This window comes from Biomphalaria glabrata, chromosome 6 (genome assembly GCF_947242115.1).
Source record: "Biomphalaria glabrata chromosome 6, xgBioGlab47.1, whole genome shotgun sequence".
In the NCBI taxonomy this organism is placed as follows: Eukaryota; Metazoa; Mollusca; class Gastropoda; family Planorbidae; genus Biomphalaria; species Biomphalaria glabrata.
In genome coordinates, this window is record NC_074716.1 from 8,687,810 (window position 1) to 8,707,027 (window position 19,218).

The 19,218-nt window shown below is 34.8% G+C and overlaps 1 protein-coding gene across 6 annotated transcripts in view; it reads left to right on the forward strand.

Annotated features, from left to right (window-relative positions):
- Positions 1-18,671, forward strand: part of LOC106078879 (uncharacterized) — a 43,861-nt gene extending 25,190 nt beyond the window's left edge. For 5 of the 6 annotated variants that reach the window (XM_056033438.1, XM_056033441.1, XM_056033442.1 and 2 more), the window contains 7 exons: positions 1,964-2,716; positions 3,133-3,312; positions 4,197-5,135; positions 6,274-6,450; positions 8,035-8,229; positions 9,789-9,890; positions 11,341-18,671. In XM_056033438.1, coding sequence (XP_055889413.1) covers positions 1,964-2,716; positions 3,133-3,312; positions 4,197-5,135; positions 6,274-6,450; positions 8,035-8,229; positions 9,789-9,890; positions 11,341-11,552 — 2,558 coding nt within the window. In that variant the 3' untranslated portion in view covers positions 11,553-18,671. Of the gene's footprint in view, positions 1-1,963; positions 2,717-3,132; positions 3,313-4,196; positions 5,136-6,273; positions 6,451-8,034; positions 8,230-9,788; positions 9,891-10,707; positions 11,014-11,340 lie in introns of all 6 variants that reach the window. The other variant, XR_008778597.1, reaches the window with a different exon arrangement.
- Positions 18,672-19,218: the final 547 nt, after the last annotated feature.

The following is a 19,218-nucleotide window of genomic DNA, read 5'->3' on the forward strand; positions in this document are numbered from 1 at the left end:
TGAATCTAGCAGACTTATTGCATATATGAAGGCTGCACTAGGCCCTAACAATTGCGGGGCCCTATACGAAACGGATAGTTTAGGGATAACAATAATAAGCGAAAAATAAGATTTTGTATTAGAAAATAAATTTGTCTTGGCATTTTATTCCTTCTTTACTAAACACAAAATCACGATTTAATTAAATTTCGAGTCTTGTGTGTAAGGAAATTTTACAGTATATCATCAAAATTCCGTTTCCTACATAGATCAAGCTCAATAGCAATAGCAAGAATTTCCTAATTATTTAATCTATTTTCGTGATTTGTTGACCTCAAGTAATTGAAAGACAACCCAATATGAGAATTTTGTCTATTTTCAGGAGATTTCCATGCGATCATGGAAAATCAGGAGTCTGTTCTAAGTTATAATGGTATAATTTCATAATTTCCACATAGAATTAGCGAGGGGCCTATGAAAGTGGGGGATCACTGCGGCCGCAAAGAGCAGTGGTCTAAGGCCGGCCTGAGAGAAAATGGTCAATTAATTATTGCGTAATAGGGGATGTCCTGACCAGGGACTTAACCATAGATCCTCCGATTCGACAACTCTACACTACAAAGCGAAGCAAATTCGAACACTCAAATATAAAAAACAACTTTTTTTTGTGTTCCCTAGTCTTGCAGCCTGCACACTTGCTACCAAGAGGTCAACGGTCTCATGAACCCCCTTTTTTTTTTTTTTAGATGTCAAGAATTTACTGTCTAATTTATTAAATATAAATGTTTCTAAGCATTTAAATACAAAATGGTAAAATGTTTACTATTACAACTTTTTACGTAGAATTTAAATATGTCAATAACTCAAATTTGAAAAACCATCGGAGTTTCCCTTTAAGCTGCAAACGTAAATACTTGTAAAATGTAAAGCGCGTGCCGAAAATTAAAAAATCGTATCCTATTGAGCTCAGACAGATCTTAAGCTTCAGTAGTTCATATTTGTGGGGAAGCGTGGTCGAGAGGCTAAGTCCGCTTGAACTTGTCTTGACTACCTATGAATTGGGCTCGAGGTTCGACACCCGACTCGGGCAGAGTTGCGCTTAAAGGCAGCACAAAAAAAAAACTCCTAGATACCCCCCTTCCCCCACTGGCCCACTAATGAGAATGGACCAAAGCGCTCTGAACATGATATAAGAATGAAAGTGGCGCTATATAAAAGCTCTAATTTATTTTATTTATTTATTTTAGATTAGTTCTGTTGTTTTACAAAGCTTATATCAATTCTGTCTGTCTGGTACAAATTTTGTACATATCATTTCTCCCACTTCAAATTCTCGTATCAAGTTTCAACTTTGCATTATTATTGTCACAAACAACACATGAATCAATAATCAATCAGCTGTAATAAAAACATTTTGTTTTATATGAAGACAATACTAGTTATATGGAGATAAGCCTTGGGTGAGAACAAAAAATTGAAACAAACAATAGACAACTATATGCTTTTTTTCATAAGTACCTGGCTGGCTCAGTGGCTAGTGTATCATCTTGAGGAAGCTTGAGCCCTTGAGTTCGAATTCAAGCTGAGTAAAGTTTTTCTTTCAAATCACTTTTGAAAAGCCAGAGCACAAAAATCTCCACCCCAAAAAACTTGTCCACAAAAGTGTTTGGACTATAGCGTATTGAGAAAGCTAAAAGCATGAAATTGCGATAAACAAAAACAGTTGGTAAACAATATTTTCAATTATACAGTTTTATTATAGTTAGTCTAGATCGATTACAAAGTAATGACAGGAGTGAGTAAAAAATGGTACAGTAAAACTGAATATAAGCTTTGTGTTTTTTTTTTAAAGGTAATTTTTTTGTCAGTTAGGTTCTTAGATCTCCTTGAGCTTACAATGTGTTTCTTAACAGTATTTTATCATTAATATTAATAAATCAATAATAACACTTGTCTACTCGTTCATTATTTTGAATGTATACAGTGGACAATGAAAGCACAGACGCACTAGTGCACGACTGTTCTGGAGACTGTGACAAGCTTTCCTTAAGTCAAACTCAACATACAGATGCCCAGTTTGGCAGGCACAGGAGGGGCTCATTCACATTGGAAGATCTTCCTGCAGACTTGAGGAATGAATTGCTCTTAAAAATATTTATCCTGTGTTCAGTTCTCACGGTCACGATTACAGTTGACGAAATAAGCCCAAGGCGCCTAGAAGAAAGTAAACCGAGTCTTCCTTTGCATGGAAATGGGTGGATCTTTGACAAACCTGGAGAGGTCATGTTCACTAGAGGATCAGCAGTGCCCCAAGGCGTTTTCTATGTGGCCACTAGTTCAAATTTGATTTCTGACAACACCGAGGCTCGCAGGTGCGAGATAGAATTTTCGCCATCGTGTAAGAGCTACTTCAAGAGTACAATCTTTCGAGCGGAATCTGTTGAGCATGTTACAAAATCAGGGGCGGTACAAACGTATCTCAAATGTGTAACCACTGACCTAGATCTCGTCTACAAGATAAATGAAATACAAAGAGAGATAATTAAGTTGGCTAATGACCTCCCTTTGACGATGAAACAGAGGATGTCCAGAATGGCTTTTGTCATTGGCTATGCTCACGGAGGGCACATGACATTATCAAACAGCGAGGCGGTCATTATCAAACGTAAACTTGTTCACGAATTTGTGGAAAGAAAACACAAAGTTTGGTATAAAAACCTAGCAACTTGTTCTTCAGGTACGTCAAAATTACGATACTATCATTGTTACGTAAGCTACGGCCAAAGTCCGAATTGTAGCCATGTTACGAATAGATTCGATTTTGGGATTTGGGCGTTATGTGTGTAAGTGTGTGAATGTAAAAAAAAGGTGTTTAGCAGATGTCATAGTCTGATTTTAAAATTTGTATGATTTGATCACATTTTCTGTTTTATCTAATTATAAATACAATGTGAGAAATTGTTTTGTTACTAAGCTAGGCAGCCTAGATTGTATTCTGTAAAATGTTGGCAGGGCAGACATAAATATTAAAATATAACAATAAACTAATTATAAATAAATAATAAAAAACGTAATATAGAAATTAATAAATATATTCATAAATATATCAATGGCACTGTATTAAAAAAAAAATTCATTTCGATTTCTTTGAAGACCTGGCTTGTCATACCGTCCAAATACTTCTACATAGTGCCGTCACGTGCCAAGGGTACCAAGGTGCTCCTATCATTTCTTTTCAAAAGATGCCAAATGCTGTGGAACAATACCAATTTACTACATGGACTCATGAAGGACTCCTTAAGCCCTCAGAGTTTGGATGCTCATCAAGCAAAGGTATTCTCTCTCTCTCTCTCTCTCTCTTTCTCTCTCTCTCTCTCTATATATATATATCTATATATGATGGTAAGGTCATATTTTTATGTGGTCAAAGGTTAACGATGATGTTATAAGGCCATCACAACGACCAACCACCTTTAATTTTCCCCAACTAATGTCAGTTTGGTGAACTCAGGGCGTCCTAAAACTCACGAAATTCAAAATCCCCCTCGATTCAGTAATCAAGCCCTTAACCACGTAACCCCCTCGTCTCTTTCATTAAGATTGTCAAACTCAGAAATCTTGTTTAACTTTAACTCATGTGCAGCCTCTAGCTCTTTTTAAAAAAAAATGTTTATTAATGATGCATAAAATGAAAACTGGGTTTCTTGAAAATGTTTGTAAAATGATTGTTTTACATGTTCCTTCAGAGTTGAAGATAATTTACTCCCTAGTCCAAACCTCCCGCAGGACGACGGGAAATGGCAGCGGGCAAGGTATGAACCTGGGACCATCGACAAGTCTGAAGGACAGTTCAGTGCGCATACCACCCGACCAGGCAGCCACCCAATATAATATACCTCAACTTAAATGTTCTAGAAATCCAAATTGTCGACAATGATTATTATTATCATTATTATTTTATTTCTTTCTTCTAATTGGAAGTTTTTTTTAGATTTGAAAAAAATGCATCAATTTATAAATAATGTTATAAAAATAAATAAAACAAAAGATATCACGTTAACAAAATTGTAAGTTTTGAATAAAATATTATTTTATTCTTTTAAACAGTGAGTAGATTTTGATAGCTACATTATTTATGAAATGTTAGTTAAAACTGTTAGAGTTAGAGAACGTATTAAGATCTTAATAAACTGAAGCAATATTTTTTTAAAACTTAGCTTGCTGCGATGAAGTTACTCCTATACTACAAGATACACTTGCTATTCAACAAGCAAGCAACCTGATGTATGTTAAGCAAACTTTACCCGTGGCTGGCCCACTAATAATAGGACAAACACAACACCAGGTAATGCAGTCAGCACAACAGCAGGAGATACAACAAGCACAACAGCAGGAAATACAACCAGTACAACAGCAAGAAATACAACCAGTGCAACAGCAGGAAATACAACCAGTACAACAGCAGGAAATACAACCAGTGCAACAGCAGGAAATACAACCAGTACAACAGCAGGAAATACAACCAGTACAACAGCAAGAAATACAACCAGTACAACAGCAGGAAATACAACCAGTACAACAGCAAGAAATACAACCAGTGCAACAGCAGGAAATACAACCAGTACAACAGCAGGAAATACAACCAGTGCAACAGCAGGAAATACAACCAGTGCAACAGCAGGAAATACAACCAGTACAACAGCTGGAAATACAACCAGTACAACAGCAGGAGATACAACCAGTACAACAGCAGGAAATACAACCAGTACAACAGCAGGAAATACAACCAGTACAACAGCTAGAAATACAACCAGTACAACAGCAGGAAATACAACCAGTACAACAGCAGGAAATACAACCAGTTCAACAGCAGGAAATACAACCAGTTCAACAGCAGGAAATACAACCAGTACAACAGCAGGAAATACAACCAGTACAACAGCAGGAGATACAACCAGTACAACTACAAACACAGCACATATCACCTCGAAACAATGGTTTCAGGACTGTTGAACCCATCAGGTTTAATAATCCATCACCTCCATCCTACCCAGCCTATTTGAGTTATACAAAACGAATGGAGAGTTTTATGGTATGGCCAGCGGGAAACATCCATGCTCCCGAAGATTTAGCCTACAACGGTTTCTTTTATGCAGGTGCGTGTTTATATTACACTTAATAAAATCAGCCCACTCTACACTTTTACATTGTACAGGGGGCGGACTGACTATATTGACATTACAGCAAATGCCGCAATTGGACCGCTACAGAACGGTCCGCTTTGAATGAAAGTAATTCTTGTACAAGAGTTCCTTATATTTAGAACGTCCATGCAGTACCTCTTATTACAAATCTTAATGCAAGAGCTGAACATGACGTCCTCTGGTCGAGCCTGCACCACGTTACGTCTGCCCACGTTATGCGCGTTGATGTCAATGCATTATTACATTTTGCAGATCACGAGTACTGGTTCGCAATTTGTGGGCCTGACTATCTATTGCTATTAACATCAGGGCCGATTTTTACACTCAGTCCGCCCCTGAAGTTGTAGTATTACATAAACAAAAGGTTATAGCTACAGTCACACCCTATTCTGCAAAAGACACAGATCTACTATAAAACCTAGAGTATGGATGCCTACTGATAACATTGTACAATGTGTGGTCCTATATCATTTTTCATAAAAAAATTAATTCCCATAAAAATAATTTAATTTAATTTTTAAAAAAAATTTAATTGCTTTACTAAATTAACACTGGTATGAATGTAATTAAAATGAAACTTTAATTAATGATTTACAGTGACACTTTTGTGTTTTATATCCGATAATCCTAATAAATCAATTAGCCCAAAAGAAATAGATATTGTTGGCCCTTTTCACCCAGACATCCCTTTCTCCCCACCCCCACCCCCCTTTTCATTTCCCACCTGGTCCAGACCAGTGCTAGGATCATAGCGTGTTGAGAAAGCTAAAATCATGAAATTACGTTAAACAAAGACAATTTGTTAAAATATTTCTAAACGCAAAGATTTATTGTTGTTCGTCTAGATATATTACAAACTTAATTACATGACTGATCCAAACTAACTGATACAATTACACTTCATATAAGCTTTGTTTTTATTTTAAAAATATATAAAATTTTATGTTTTCTTTTTAAAAATACTTTAAAACGTCAAGTTCTCGCAAGTATTTTAGATCTAAATTTAATTAATTTGATTTAAACATATGTTTTAAAATTGAAATAGGAATCCTCTATATATACAACTAGCATTTATATTCTGCGTGCTCAGGTTATAGCGACTGTGTAAGATGTCATCAGTGTGGTCTTGGGTTGAAATCTTGGAGACAAGGTGATAACATTTTGGACGAGCATAAGAAATTCAGACCGACCTGTCAGTTCCTTATCAAATTGTTAAATGCAAGCGTCAATGAAAGATCTCTCAACATGCACCAAGCTGAGCAACAGAGTGAGTTAATTAGAAACAACAAATGCTATTACTATCTGTATAAATCAGTGATGTCCATTTCGACATTCAACTCGACATTCGTCTCACGGGTCACATGACAGAAAAGTTACAAAAGCGAAATGAAATTGTTCCGAAACTATCTTATTTAAATAAAAAAAATAAATTTAGTACTAAATTAATTGATGGGGATATCTGACGATTATATTTTTCACGCGTCAGAAATTGGTTTCATTTCTCTACTTAAAATGTGAGCATCAGTGTAGGTAGCTTCACCACCGACTCATTTTCTTATCTAAGGTAAATATTCCCATCGATCCTCAAATCTCTAGGCGTAGTTTAACACTATTTTTATTCGCGGCTCAAATCAAGAATGCCGTTTAAATATTTAAAAACAGCCCTGGAGACTTTCTTTACAAAACAAAAACAAAGATGTTGGCTCATTATCATGTTCCATAAAAAAGTTTAAGATCCGTTCTCTTTTCCTGATAGATTCTACATTCAGAGTCCCATTTCATAAACACACACACATATTAGATGTCAATGTACCAATCCGTCAGATAAAATGTGAAGGTCCTAACATAGGACAAGATACATCTTTCAACCTTTTTTTTTTGGAGGTGGATTTTCTACACTTTGTGCCGACGTTTCAGCGAGCTGTCGGATCTGTCAAGCGGGACGTATTTTGGGCATCAGTGATATAAGTTAAGCCATTTTACAGAATGTAGATGTGAAAGAACACAGCAATTTGAATATTTCTATCTTTAGAAATTGTTCAGACTTGGCTCGTTAATTTATGGTCTAGATTTGTTTCCCAAACTTTTTTCCTTTACGGAACACTTCGCACAGTTGAATACTTAGCACAGCGGTTCTCAACCTTTTAAGCTCGGCGACCCCCTTTTTACAATCCCCACTCTGCGTCGACCCCCATCCACACAGCAATAGAAGAATAGACAAAAACAATCCATATTTTCGATGGTCTTAGGCGACTCCTGGCAAATCGTCAATCGACCCCTAAGGGGGTCTTGACCCGCAGGTTGTGAACCCCTGATTTAGCAGAACACTTTGCTTATTTATTTTTAGAGAAATTAATTCCCGTGGTGACCCACGTGTTAATTATTAGAGTAATTCGTGGAACACTAGGGTTCCGTGGAATACAGTCCTAGTGATAGGTAGTGCAAGATGAAATGCTTTTAGGGTTTAAAATTCATGTTTCGAAAAAAGGTCAATTAAAAACATCGATATCCTTCGTTTAAATAGAAATTAACTTGAAAAAATTACTTCAGTCTTCTTAGCTTGAGTTTAATTAAAGTTACATGCAGTGGCGTAGTTAGAAATTTGACATCATTTAAGGCCCGGGCGGTTTGACCTCTTTGGGGGCCTCTGCATTTTGCGCAATATTAAATGTAAAAAAAAATATTTCAAACACTCATTTGGGGCTCCCTTGAAGTAGGGACCGGGAAGATTTTCGAATTCTCCCCACCCTAGCTACGCCACTGGTTGGTTACATGTAATTTAATGTAGACAGCGTGATAGGAGAAGGTTATTTTTATATGCTTTATATAGTAAATTTTATTTTTTGGATAGACCTGACAATTTCTGCCAATACTGAGTCTAACGCTGTGGCCAGGAGCAGCTTCTTATGTCCCAATGAGTATCCCTCTGTAAATGCCACTACAAGAGACAAGTGTCAAGTCACTACATTAAACTACACCCCTATCTCAACTGGATATGAGATTACAGTTATGAATGTCTCAGCATCGACAACAATCCCAGTCATAAGTAAGTGTTACAATTATATAAGTGGTGAATATATCTCGCATTTTATTGTGATTGAATGCATTGATCCAAAATCAAATTTATATCGTGGGAATGCTGTCTACGTGTAGAACTAAGAGCACTGCTGTTTTTACTAAATAAAACATTTCAATACCTCAAGTAGAAATCATAAAGAAAATTGAAATCGAACCGACAGTATAAACACATACTAAAACTTAATTTCAATGACAGATTCACAAAAGTAGATTTAACGTGATGCTTCAATTCAAACGTAAACAAGAAAGGTCTCTTTAGGACACCATATAATGGACGGAGAGAATCAATCAAAGGAATGGACGTCATTCACCAATCGTAAACAAGCAACATTTAGACACGTGACAATATTGATAAAACAATGAAAACACGTATCACGTGGCAGCCTTAATGAATTGCGTAAATTGTATAGAAGAGATAGAGAACAACGTCGAGGGTTCAAACCCTGCCCGCTTCCATCCCCCGTCGTCCTGCGGGAGGTTTGGACTAGGAAGTAAACTATCTTCAACTCTGAAGGAACATCCGAAACATGTAAAACATTTTACAAACAATCAAGGTACAACAATGACGCGATGTTCAAGCTGTTTCGTCTTTAGAAGATCATAGAGCAAATACATTGCATGAGGCAATTCAGAAAAGATCAATGGATCAATAAAAATTCTGTTACGATTTTCTTTACCAGGCCTTCTGTAAACAATTGCTAAACACAACACAGCACATCTAACACAAGAACTTGACAACAAGAGCTTCAATAAACAATGTGGCGGTTTAATTGCAATTACATCGACAGCAGCCAATAAACACAATTGGCTACACTAACTTCAAATGCTTTGCTACACATGAGAACTGCCTAACTTAACATTACAAGTCTCTCTTTCTACTTTTGGACTTGTACAGCTACATTCTCAAGGACTCACAGTCTCGCATCGTCCTTACTGCCTTGCTGTCATGGACTCAACTCTCCTTTCTTTACATATTGTCTCTCGACCGTAAAGACTTTCGGTCACATGATCACAGCGCGGGTCATACTTGCGTGCACTAGCAGTACTGTCCCTTGTTCAACTGCCCTTGACCTGTGTGATTGGCCTGAGTTGTGTGTGTCAGTAGTCCGCAGTCCGCACACACATAAACCCTTTCAGTCCGCCACTGGAGTTACTACAATACATTGCATAAGGCGATTCTGAAACGATCAAATGGATCAATAAAAATACATTGCATAAGACAATTCTGGAACGATCAAATGGATCAATAAAAATACATTGCATGAGGCAATTCTGAAACGATCAATGGATCAATAAAAATACATTGCATGAGGCAATTCGGAAACGATCAATGGATCAATAAAAATGCATTGCATAAGGCAATTCTGATTCGAGCTTTCACAATGCATCATTTGTTTTTCTCATTTCCACAGGTAGGTAGAGAGATTTATTTTCTATTTCTCGCGAAGTGGTATCCAACCAAGACAAAAATGATCTAGTTTATTCAAAATAATATTAATGCTGTTTATTTTAATGCTACCGCAACAGAAAAGCAAGATGACGAGTCCAATAAACCAGGTGAGACAAAAGACCATAAAGAACAGCTTGGAACATTGCAACATATCAATAATAGTGAAACCAGACCAGAAGGTTAGTAAACTTGTGCATGCCTATTTTACTTTTAGAATCTTTCTGTGACAATATGTGGTGTTAATGGCTTTCAATAGAAAGAGATGCATTCATCTCATCTCTCATCTCACCTGTCCTTTGAATTTTGTCTGTGACCATTCGCGTAACCGAATCCCTCAATTATTCCCTGTCAGCAGTTATTTTTGGCAGGATTTCAAGAGAGGTTCTCCCTGTCAGCAGTTGTTCTTGGCAGGATTTCAAGAGAGGTTCTCCCTTTCAGCAGTTGTTCTTGGCAGGATTTCAAGAGAGGTTCTCCCTGTCAGCAGTTGTTCTTGGCAGGATTTAAAGAGAAGTTCTCCCTGTCAGCAGTTGTTCTTGGCAGGATTTCAAGAGAGGTTCCGGTCCACTCTTTTAGGGTGTTTGGCCAGCCTTTCGTTGGACCACCCTTCGTGCTCTTTCCTTCCAGCTTGGGATTTGACAGTAAGTCAAATCTTACATTATGACCGATCCAGCTCAGCGTTCTTCTTTTCACATTGTAAAGGAGATCCTCCTTTTCTTCAACCACAGTGTTGAGCTGTAAAAGTACAGACTCATTTGTCTTCCATATTGTCCACTGTTTGCTCATGATCACCTAAAACCTAAACGGCTTTTTGTCTTTTCTTGATCCTTTATCTTTTGTTATGCTTGACTTCTGTATTTTAACAAGTGAACTTCTTCTACTATTTATAAAAAAAAAAATTCTAAAAGCTTTATCTTGTAAATAAATATTTATAACTTTTCCAAAGACAAAGACATTTAGTAAAATCTTTCATTTACAAATAATGCTTTTATTTTTCAGGGCAGATTTGCGATGTCAAAAATATGTTATTGTCATTAAAAAAAAAGTTTCAGATGATTATTATCTTATAAAAAAAAATAGCAATCAGCGGAAAATATCAATCTCTAAAGCTGTTGAAGCTAGAAATAGAGAACTCCTAATCCCCCATGCAAGTTGATCGGCACAAGCAAACAACGACCAACAATATTTCTTGAAGATTGCAACTAGAAAAAATAAAATATTTTCCAACGAAAAGCCCCAGAAGAAGAACAGCAGGCAGACATGCATTGTCACCGTGCTTCTGAGTGTGATGTGCTCTTCCTTGATGTAAAACAAAGGTTTTATTTGCTGAGTACTGCTGGTGGCGGATTTAGGCTCGTTTTTTTTTAACGTGATTAGCGCAATTAGGTATTACGTCAGGTGCGGAGATCCACGTGCGTGATATTCATACTTTTGTCAGCAATATTCCTCATGATATTTTACTAAGTCCGCCACCAACTGTTATAAATAGAGTAAAAATCAAAGTTAAAAATAGGGTTAAATCAATGACACAATCAATCAGAAATAAAAACATAATAAACAAAGACAAGATTTCAAATGATTGTTTTCTCTTCAAGTTGTTCTTATTTTTTATTTTTTTTTATTTATGTCAAGGGTCACAGAGTACTGAATCTAAACTTTTGAAGAAGGAGAATACTAACTTGAAAGAATTGATGAATTGTAAGGTATGTAGACAGCGGCCAAGCAAGTCCCTGTTCCTCCCTTGTGGTGACTTGTACGCGTGTGAAGAGTGTGCTAACCAGTTATCTCATTGCCCGAATTGCAGAAGTCGAATTCTAGGAACCGTCACGACATTCTTCGCCTAAACGTCATTCCAAAGTCTAAATGAAAAGAAGAAGAAGTCGACTGAGGAGTATCTAGCTAGTAATGGTGAAGTTGATGGTTCATCGAAAAGTTGTGGCTTGTTCCTTTTTTTTATACCTCATACCAATAGTTTTTGGAAGTCACATACTGCGCCAGTCCTTCACTAGATCTAATTGGCTGCCCGGTCATGTGGTACGTGCTTCATACTATCGTGACGATGGTCTCGGGTTTGAACCCAGCCAGCTGCCATCTCCAGCCGTCCAGCACAAGATTAAACTAGGACGTAAAAATCTTATTCCTAAAGAGGCGTCCAAAACGTGAAAAAAAAAAAAAAAAAATAAAAATAAAAAAAAAAGAGAAAAAAACTTTCTTACTCTAAACAAAATTGTGATTATGAAGATACTGAAACGTTAAAGACGGGTTTATTTTTTACACTGTCAAAAAAAAGTTGATGTCTTTAAGTGGGACTGCAGTTTTCATGAATTCTAATTTGTGTACAGAACAATATGGTGTTTGTTAAAATACAATATGCTAGAAAAATAAATGGATTCGGAAAACAACTTTTGTTGTCGATAAAACGCAAAAATAGTGTTTTATTTCTACATCCTCGAGGAAAATAAGGAAATAATTAACATATAAAAAAGATTATTTAGCAGTTTCATTACAGCATAGAATTTATAAAGCAGAGCTTGTATGTTCCTGATGGATATATTTATAAATGTACAACAAAAACAAATAACAGAAACGCGCTGTAAACAATTTGGTAATACAGCGAAGCTTACAAGTATTCTCTAAGAAAATGCTTGCATACAATATTTTAAACCTTCGAGTCCGATCTGCTAGGAATGTGGATCAATCAATGAGGCTTAATTCTAATTTGAAAAGGTAAGGAAGCTGATCTATCAAGGCTATAATGGAATTATATATACATATCCTTTTGTCTCGGAAGACAATGGATGCGCCCAGATGAGTCGCTGGTTTTGGTTACGTCTTGAGATGGGGCAGAATCTGGAATGACAGATCAAGCCAATTTTGGAGCGGCAGATTTTATAGCTCGTGCATGTGTATGCATGCATCTGTCTTATAGCTGATAGGAATTATTACATCTTTATTTGCATGTTATTTCTTTTTTTACTTTTCCATGTTCTAATGCTTTCATCACTCAATGTTATGTCGTAAAGTCCATAAAGTCTATGTTGCGTCATAATGCTGACGTAAACTTATAAGGCCAGCGCTACGTCCTAAGGTCCTTGTTACTCCTATAATATTGATTCATTCAACTAAAAATAAGAACTGTAACAAAAAAATAACAACAACAAAAACAATTCTGCAATTTATGAGCAATGATTGAAACAGTAAATAGTATACACCCCTTTTTTATGAACAGCCCAAAATGTGTTCATTTTAGCCTAATGCTGGATTTGTATAAAAGCTAGTTTCTTATTGAGCTATAAAAGAATGTATGTGATTCTTTTACTTGCTATTGTGCCAGACTGAACGTAACTATATCAATACGGTCAGGCCACATCCCAGTCTACAAGGATGAACTTTTTTACTGATTCATTCCACTGTATTAAAAGAAATTAAAAGAAGAAAAAAACGACAGACACAATTTTTCTTGTTTTTACAACGCTTATAATTAGGTGACTCAGTTTACTTCTTGTTCAGTTTGAATTTTCGCAATCTTTATTTCGACCACTGCTACTCATCCAGTCGTCGTCTAATTGTTCATACAAGCTCATGTTCGATGACAACAGGTGAATCAATCCCGGATCAACCAATTAGTTAATCGGAAATTAATTATTATACATTTTTTTTTTACTATTTTTTTTGGCATAGTATTACTACTTAACGTACATTTTTAAAAGTACTCTTTTTTTAACCTGTTGGTCATGCAAGCGATGGTTGGCAACTATGACGCAACCGCACCCGCCATGAAAGGCGTGCTAGAAAAGTATATCTGGATGACTTCATTATAAAGATGACATTAAAAACTCCGAATTACTGAGTCATGAATTTTAAGCAGTAAGCAGTCAAGAAAGAAAAAACAAACCGAATATGTTACCAATTGTGCTTCTCAATGCAACTCTATATTACTTTCCTCAATATGTTGAAATTTTAAGTTTTACGTTTTTTTCTAAGTGCAATAGTGGACAACTGCTAGACAATGTATATATTTTACGTATAAATCCATACATACGTAACAGCTTTATGGACCAGCTGTGAAAGGGGTAGGGAAGAAGGTGGTATCTTTGTGAATGTTTACATGATCGTTTTTTTGTGAATGCATAAAAAAAAGTTCACTTAGGACTAAGTGTCCTCAGAGGGACTAATTCAACAGTCGGCTTTGTAAAAAGTATCTAAGTTTTTTTAAAATTATTTAAAAGAAACTTAAATATAACTTTTATATATAAATAAACAAAGCTTCAAACTGAAAGTGTCTTAAGTCTTAATCGTTTTCAGTAACGTAATCTTCTACTGAATAAGTACATCTCTATATAAAAAAAGGTATGTTTACCTTAAATATATAATAGCGTGCTGAAGTTTAAGTTAGCCTGGAATTGTTATATAATGTATGCGCGTTTGATTATAATGTAACCATAAGGGAGCGGGTGTTTGGGGTGAGTCGGTTGAATAGATGCCGAAGTGAAAGTTGGAGAGAGAGAGAGAGAAGAGATTATATATAGAGACGTGAAAAGATATGAGTCATATTTCTGAATTAATATTGTTTTCTTTGTGTTAAGTTCCTGTTACAAATTTGTATTACCTATTTATAGTTTTAAAACTTTGCGTAAAAAATATCTTTAAGTTTTGAGCTTAGATAACAACGAACGTATTTCGTTGATGTCGTTTAAGCGACCATTGTATTGATCGTTAACGTGTATTGGCTGGTAATGTTTTAGTGGTAATGTAATGTTTTAGTGGAAATGTTTTAGTGGTAATGTTTTAGTGGTAATGTTTTAGTGGTAATGTTTTATTTGTAATGTTTTAGTGGAAATGTTTTAGTGGTAATGTTTTAGTGGTAATGTTTTATTTGTAATGTTTTAGTGGTAATGTTTTAGTGGTAATGTTTTAGTGGTAATGTAATGTTTTAGCGGTAATGTTTTAGTGGAAATGTTTTAGTGGTAATGTTTTAGTGGTAATGTTTTATTTGTAATGTTTTAGTGGAAATGTTTTAGTGGTAATGTTTTAGTGGTAATGTTTTATTTGTAATGTTTTAGTGGTAATGTTTTAGTGGTAATGTTTTAGTGGTAATGTAATGTTTTAGCGGTAATGTTTTAGTGGAAATGTTTTAGTGGTAATGTTGTTGTTTTTTTGTTTGGTGTTGATGTATTTTATTTTTATTTGCATTATCACTCTCGCTCAATGCAACAGCGTACCCAAGTGACGAGGTGTTCATTATTTTAAAGTGATCTTATTTGCTGTTACAAGAAAAAAAATGTTTTAAGGTTGTCTTTTGTTATAATTACAATTTACAATATCGTCAGAAGTTGATATCAGATATCAGCAAAAGGAAGCACAGTGTATAAATGTTTTGTAGACTTCGTCGATAAACACGTTTAATAAAGCAAATATAAGAATACTAGTTTTTGAAGACAATGAGCTAACTATATACATAAGAAAAGATAAGATAATTTTTATTTGTCCAAACTATCGGAAATTTAGTTCGACAACAATGGATCATATTACAATTTAATATCTGCACAAAAATGTTTTCTTATGTAAAGACATTGAAGCTGCTAAAACTATTTAGCGTTTTAATAGCTTTTCTTTTCGTGTATTCTATTTATTGGCAAGATAATTAAATACAGACCTAAGTTATTTCTAGTTTTTGTGTGTAAATATTTTATATATATGCAAACGCTTTATCCAAAAAAGCTTATTGAGTCCTATTGTACATTTATGTCTTACACTTTATGGCTGTCACTCGATACTTTATCTCACGTGCCACAGCAGATGTGATGTATTCACTCTAGAAAATCATGTGTACAATGTAATACCGTCCATGTTTTTCGTCTTGAATTTTCCTCTATTAATAAAACGTGTCTCTTTCTAAAGCCGGGCCGAAGCTAGTGTGGCAGCTCTGATGTCGAAGTCGTTTCAATATCAGGAACATGTGATGTGATATGCCTCGCGTAAAACACAACAACCACTTTTTTTTTTCATGTCAATTTCTTAATTTGTTGGATTTTATACGCATTTTTTGAATTTGTCAGAGTGATTTTTTTGTCCTACTTTTTTTCCCCTCCTAGTGAGGCGCACGTAACCTTCATGTAGTGAGATTTCATGTGTCTTTTTAATTCGTTTTATTAAGCTGACACAGACACTGCGTTGACTTTCCAAATCCAGTAAAACGTAAGCCTTAGATTTATTGAATATAAAAACGGTTTTTACCGTGCGGCCTCAAGAGATGAACCAATCAAAATGTTCTAATTTGAAATGAAATTAAAAAAAAAAAAAATGAAATACGACAAGACAAAATTTCATACGATGTGAAGACTAAAAAGACAAGGCATTATGGGAGATTATACAAATTAGAGCTTTATTTAGCGCTACTTTCATGCTTATAACATGCTCAGAGCGCAATGTTCCAATCTCATTTGTGGACGGGGGGGAGGGGGGTATCTGGGAGAAGGTTTTCCGTCTTTGCGCGATCGGTAAACACATTTATGCTCGAGTCGGGTGTCGAACCTCCAGTCCCCTTCGTAGGTAGCCAAGTTAAAGCGTGCTTAGCCTCTCGACCACGCTTCAATAGTCTTACGGCAATTTTTTAAATTACCAAAATGTTGTGGTACGTATCAGCAGAGCGCTTTACATCTATGAAATAATTGTAGGGAGAGTGTGAGCTTTTAATTCATATTTATATATCTGCTCCTTCATTGTCAAAAAACTAGCACGTTTCTCATTCATATGAGCTCGAAGATAGCTAAGAGCCCGATCCTAGCTTTGAAAAGCCGGCCTCCTACAGGACAAGGTTAGGTTGGATCTGTTGCTGATATGCTTGCTTCTTTTCTCACCTTTTTTTTTTTTGTAATCTGCTTTCTTTGGTGTTGGCTGATCTCCTTGCCTCATGTCTGGAAAACTCCGACACTCATGGCTTCACGTCAGGAGGAGCGATCAAGAGCTCTTGGGGGTGCCTTTATATCGCTTGGGTTGACGCCTCCTGAGAGAGCGCTCCAGCACACAGCTCCCCCGCATAAAAAGTCGTTTGCAAAGGCGCTTTTCAGACATGCGGACTTGTCCCTCCCATAGTATCTGGGACCTTTTTTCTGTGGCGTGGATACTGTTCATATGCGACACCCGTTCGTGTCATGTAATCAATATATAGCAAATTTATCTCGGTTTTATGGTTTTATGCAAAATATAAACATTTTATGGTTTTATGCAAAATATTAACATTTTAATTGTCTGTCCAAATGAGCAAAGACCACAGGGGAGGTCACCTGAGTTGATAAAGAGTAAGCAACTGTTGATAATACGATCGTGCGTGCACCTATAACCTCGATTCAGGTCCTACATCCATGTTGGGATAAAACAATAATTGAATTTACTTTAGAGTAAGAACGAAAGTATTGATTGGATTGATTGTGTATAAGGCAACACTAAAGTTTCAAAACTATAGACCTATTTCTTGCATAGTCAAAATATTAAATCTACTTCATTTTAGTATACTATTGTATTATACCTATCATTATAATCATAATCATAATTCTGTTCTCTTTTGAAGTAACGTCTATATAAGATAATATAAGATGAGTCAAAATCTCATATAACATTACATCTTTATAATTTTCAAATTTATTTATTTATATTCTAAGCATGTGATTAACAGACTTTATATAACCTATCAGCCTAGCACGATAAGTTAAGCATTTATTTACTCTTTCATATATAGAAGTATTATCAATTTATTTATGCATTATAGTAAATATCAGAACACATTTCATTCATTTTTCTAACCTTGTTAATATAATCTCTAATGTAGACTTAATCAGTTCTTAAGTATTTATTTATTTATTTCATCCATTAACAAAATAACCGATACTTTCCTTGCTTGGATATATCTCTGATAATTACAGTGATGACCAACAAGGAATTTTCTATACATTTTCTTCTTTCTCTATGTACTTATTTCGCTTTGTTTTCGGCGAGCATGTCTTTGCAATGATGTATATTTTGAATTTCTATTGGTTTATTGGTTTAACTAAATTCAACTATAATTGTGAATCTCGTCAGTTCATCCCAGCAATATTCTGTTTGTTAGCATTTTAACTACAGAAGAAATGTTTACAAAATGAAAAAGTAAAAGAGAAAAAGAAAAGTAAGTAAAATGGAGAAGTCTGGGGGAGATGTAATGAAGATTATGAAAATAGTTGAATGAAAAGAAGAAGATTGTGGTAGATTTTAAATTCAATTATAATTCAAAATTCTGATGATCCATTGAAAGTTTTTAGTCGCCATCTAAATAATAAAAATTACTGTGTTTTAAAGAACAAATAAATATATTTGATTCTGTAGTACTAACAAACTAAAAAAAAAAGTATATGATTTGAAAAAAAAATTTATAATTTATCAATATTTTATACATCTTTATTGAAAATTCCACATAACAGTGGAAGTTGTTATTAACGTATCCATTTTCAACAATATAACCGTCTTTAATAAAAAAAAATATTTCAATGCCGATCATACCTTAACAATTTAGTACTAAAATTCATCCTTAGTTTTAAAACACTGCGGATATAGTGGTCGCGTATTTGGATGCTTGGATTCCTATTGTTGATCCAATAACTGTTATTATATTGTATAATCCCGTCTGCTACAAAGATATATTTATCTTTATATATTTATTGTTTTATTTTTGGTGCTTTTCATATTGGCTTTTAGATTTTGCATGGTATGTGTATACTCCTCTCTATATCACACTTTCTCCTCCTTTGACACCATATTTATGTTGGCTTTGGTTTATTTATCTTTTTTCTGTGTATTGTCTAAATCTAGAAGTACATATGTCGCTAGACAAATGCTTTTACAGTAAGCAAAATTTGTAAAATATACTTTTATAGATGTGATCTCTAGATGGTGCTTATATTAATAAAAATTGTGTCATTTAAAATACATTATCATTTATATTTGTTTTTTTTTCTAGCTTAATTAGTTACAAATCTATCTATCTATCTATCTATCTATCTATCTATCTATCTATCTATCTATCTATCTATCTATCTATCTATCTATTTATCTGTCTATCTGTCTGTCTGTCTGTCTTTCTGTCTGCCCGTCTTTGTCTGTCTTTGTCTGTCTGTCTGTCTAATCTATCTATCTATCTATCTATCTATCTATCTATCTATCTATCTATCTATCTATCTAACTATCTATCTATCTATCTATCTATCTATCTATCTATCTATCTATCTATCTATCTATCTATCTATCTATCTATCTAATCTATCTAATCTATCTATCTATCTATCTATCTATCTAAACTATCTAATCTATCTATCTATCTATCTATCTATCTATCTATCTATCTATCTATCTATCTATCTATCTAATCTATCTAATCTATCTAATCTATCTAATCTATCTATCTATCTAATCTATCTAATCTATCTATCTATCTATCTATCTATCTATCTATCTATCTATCTATCTATCTATCTATCT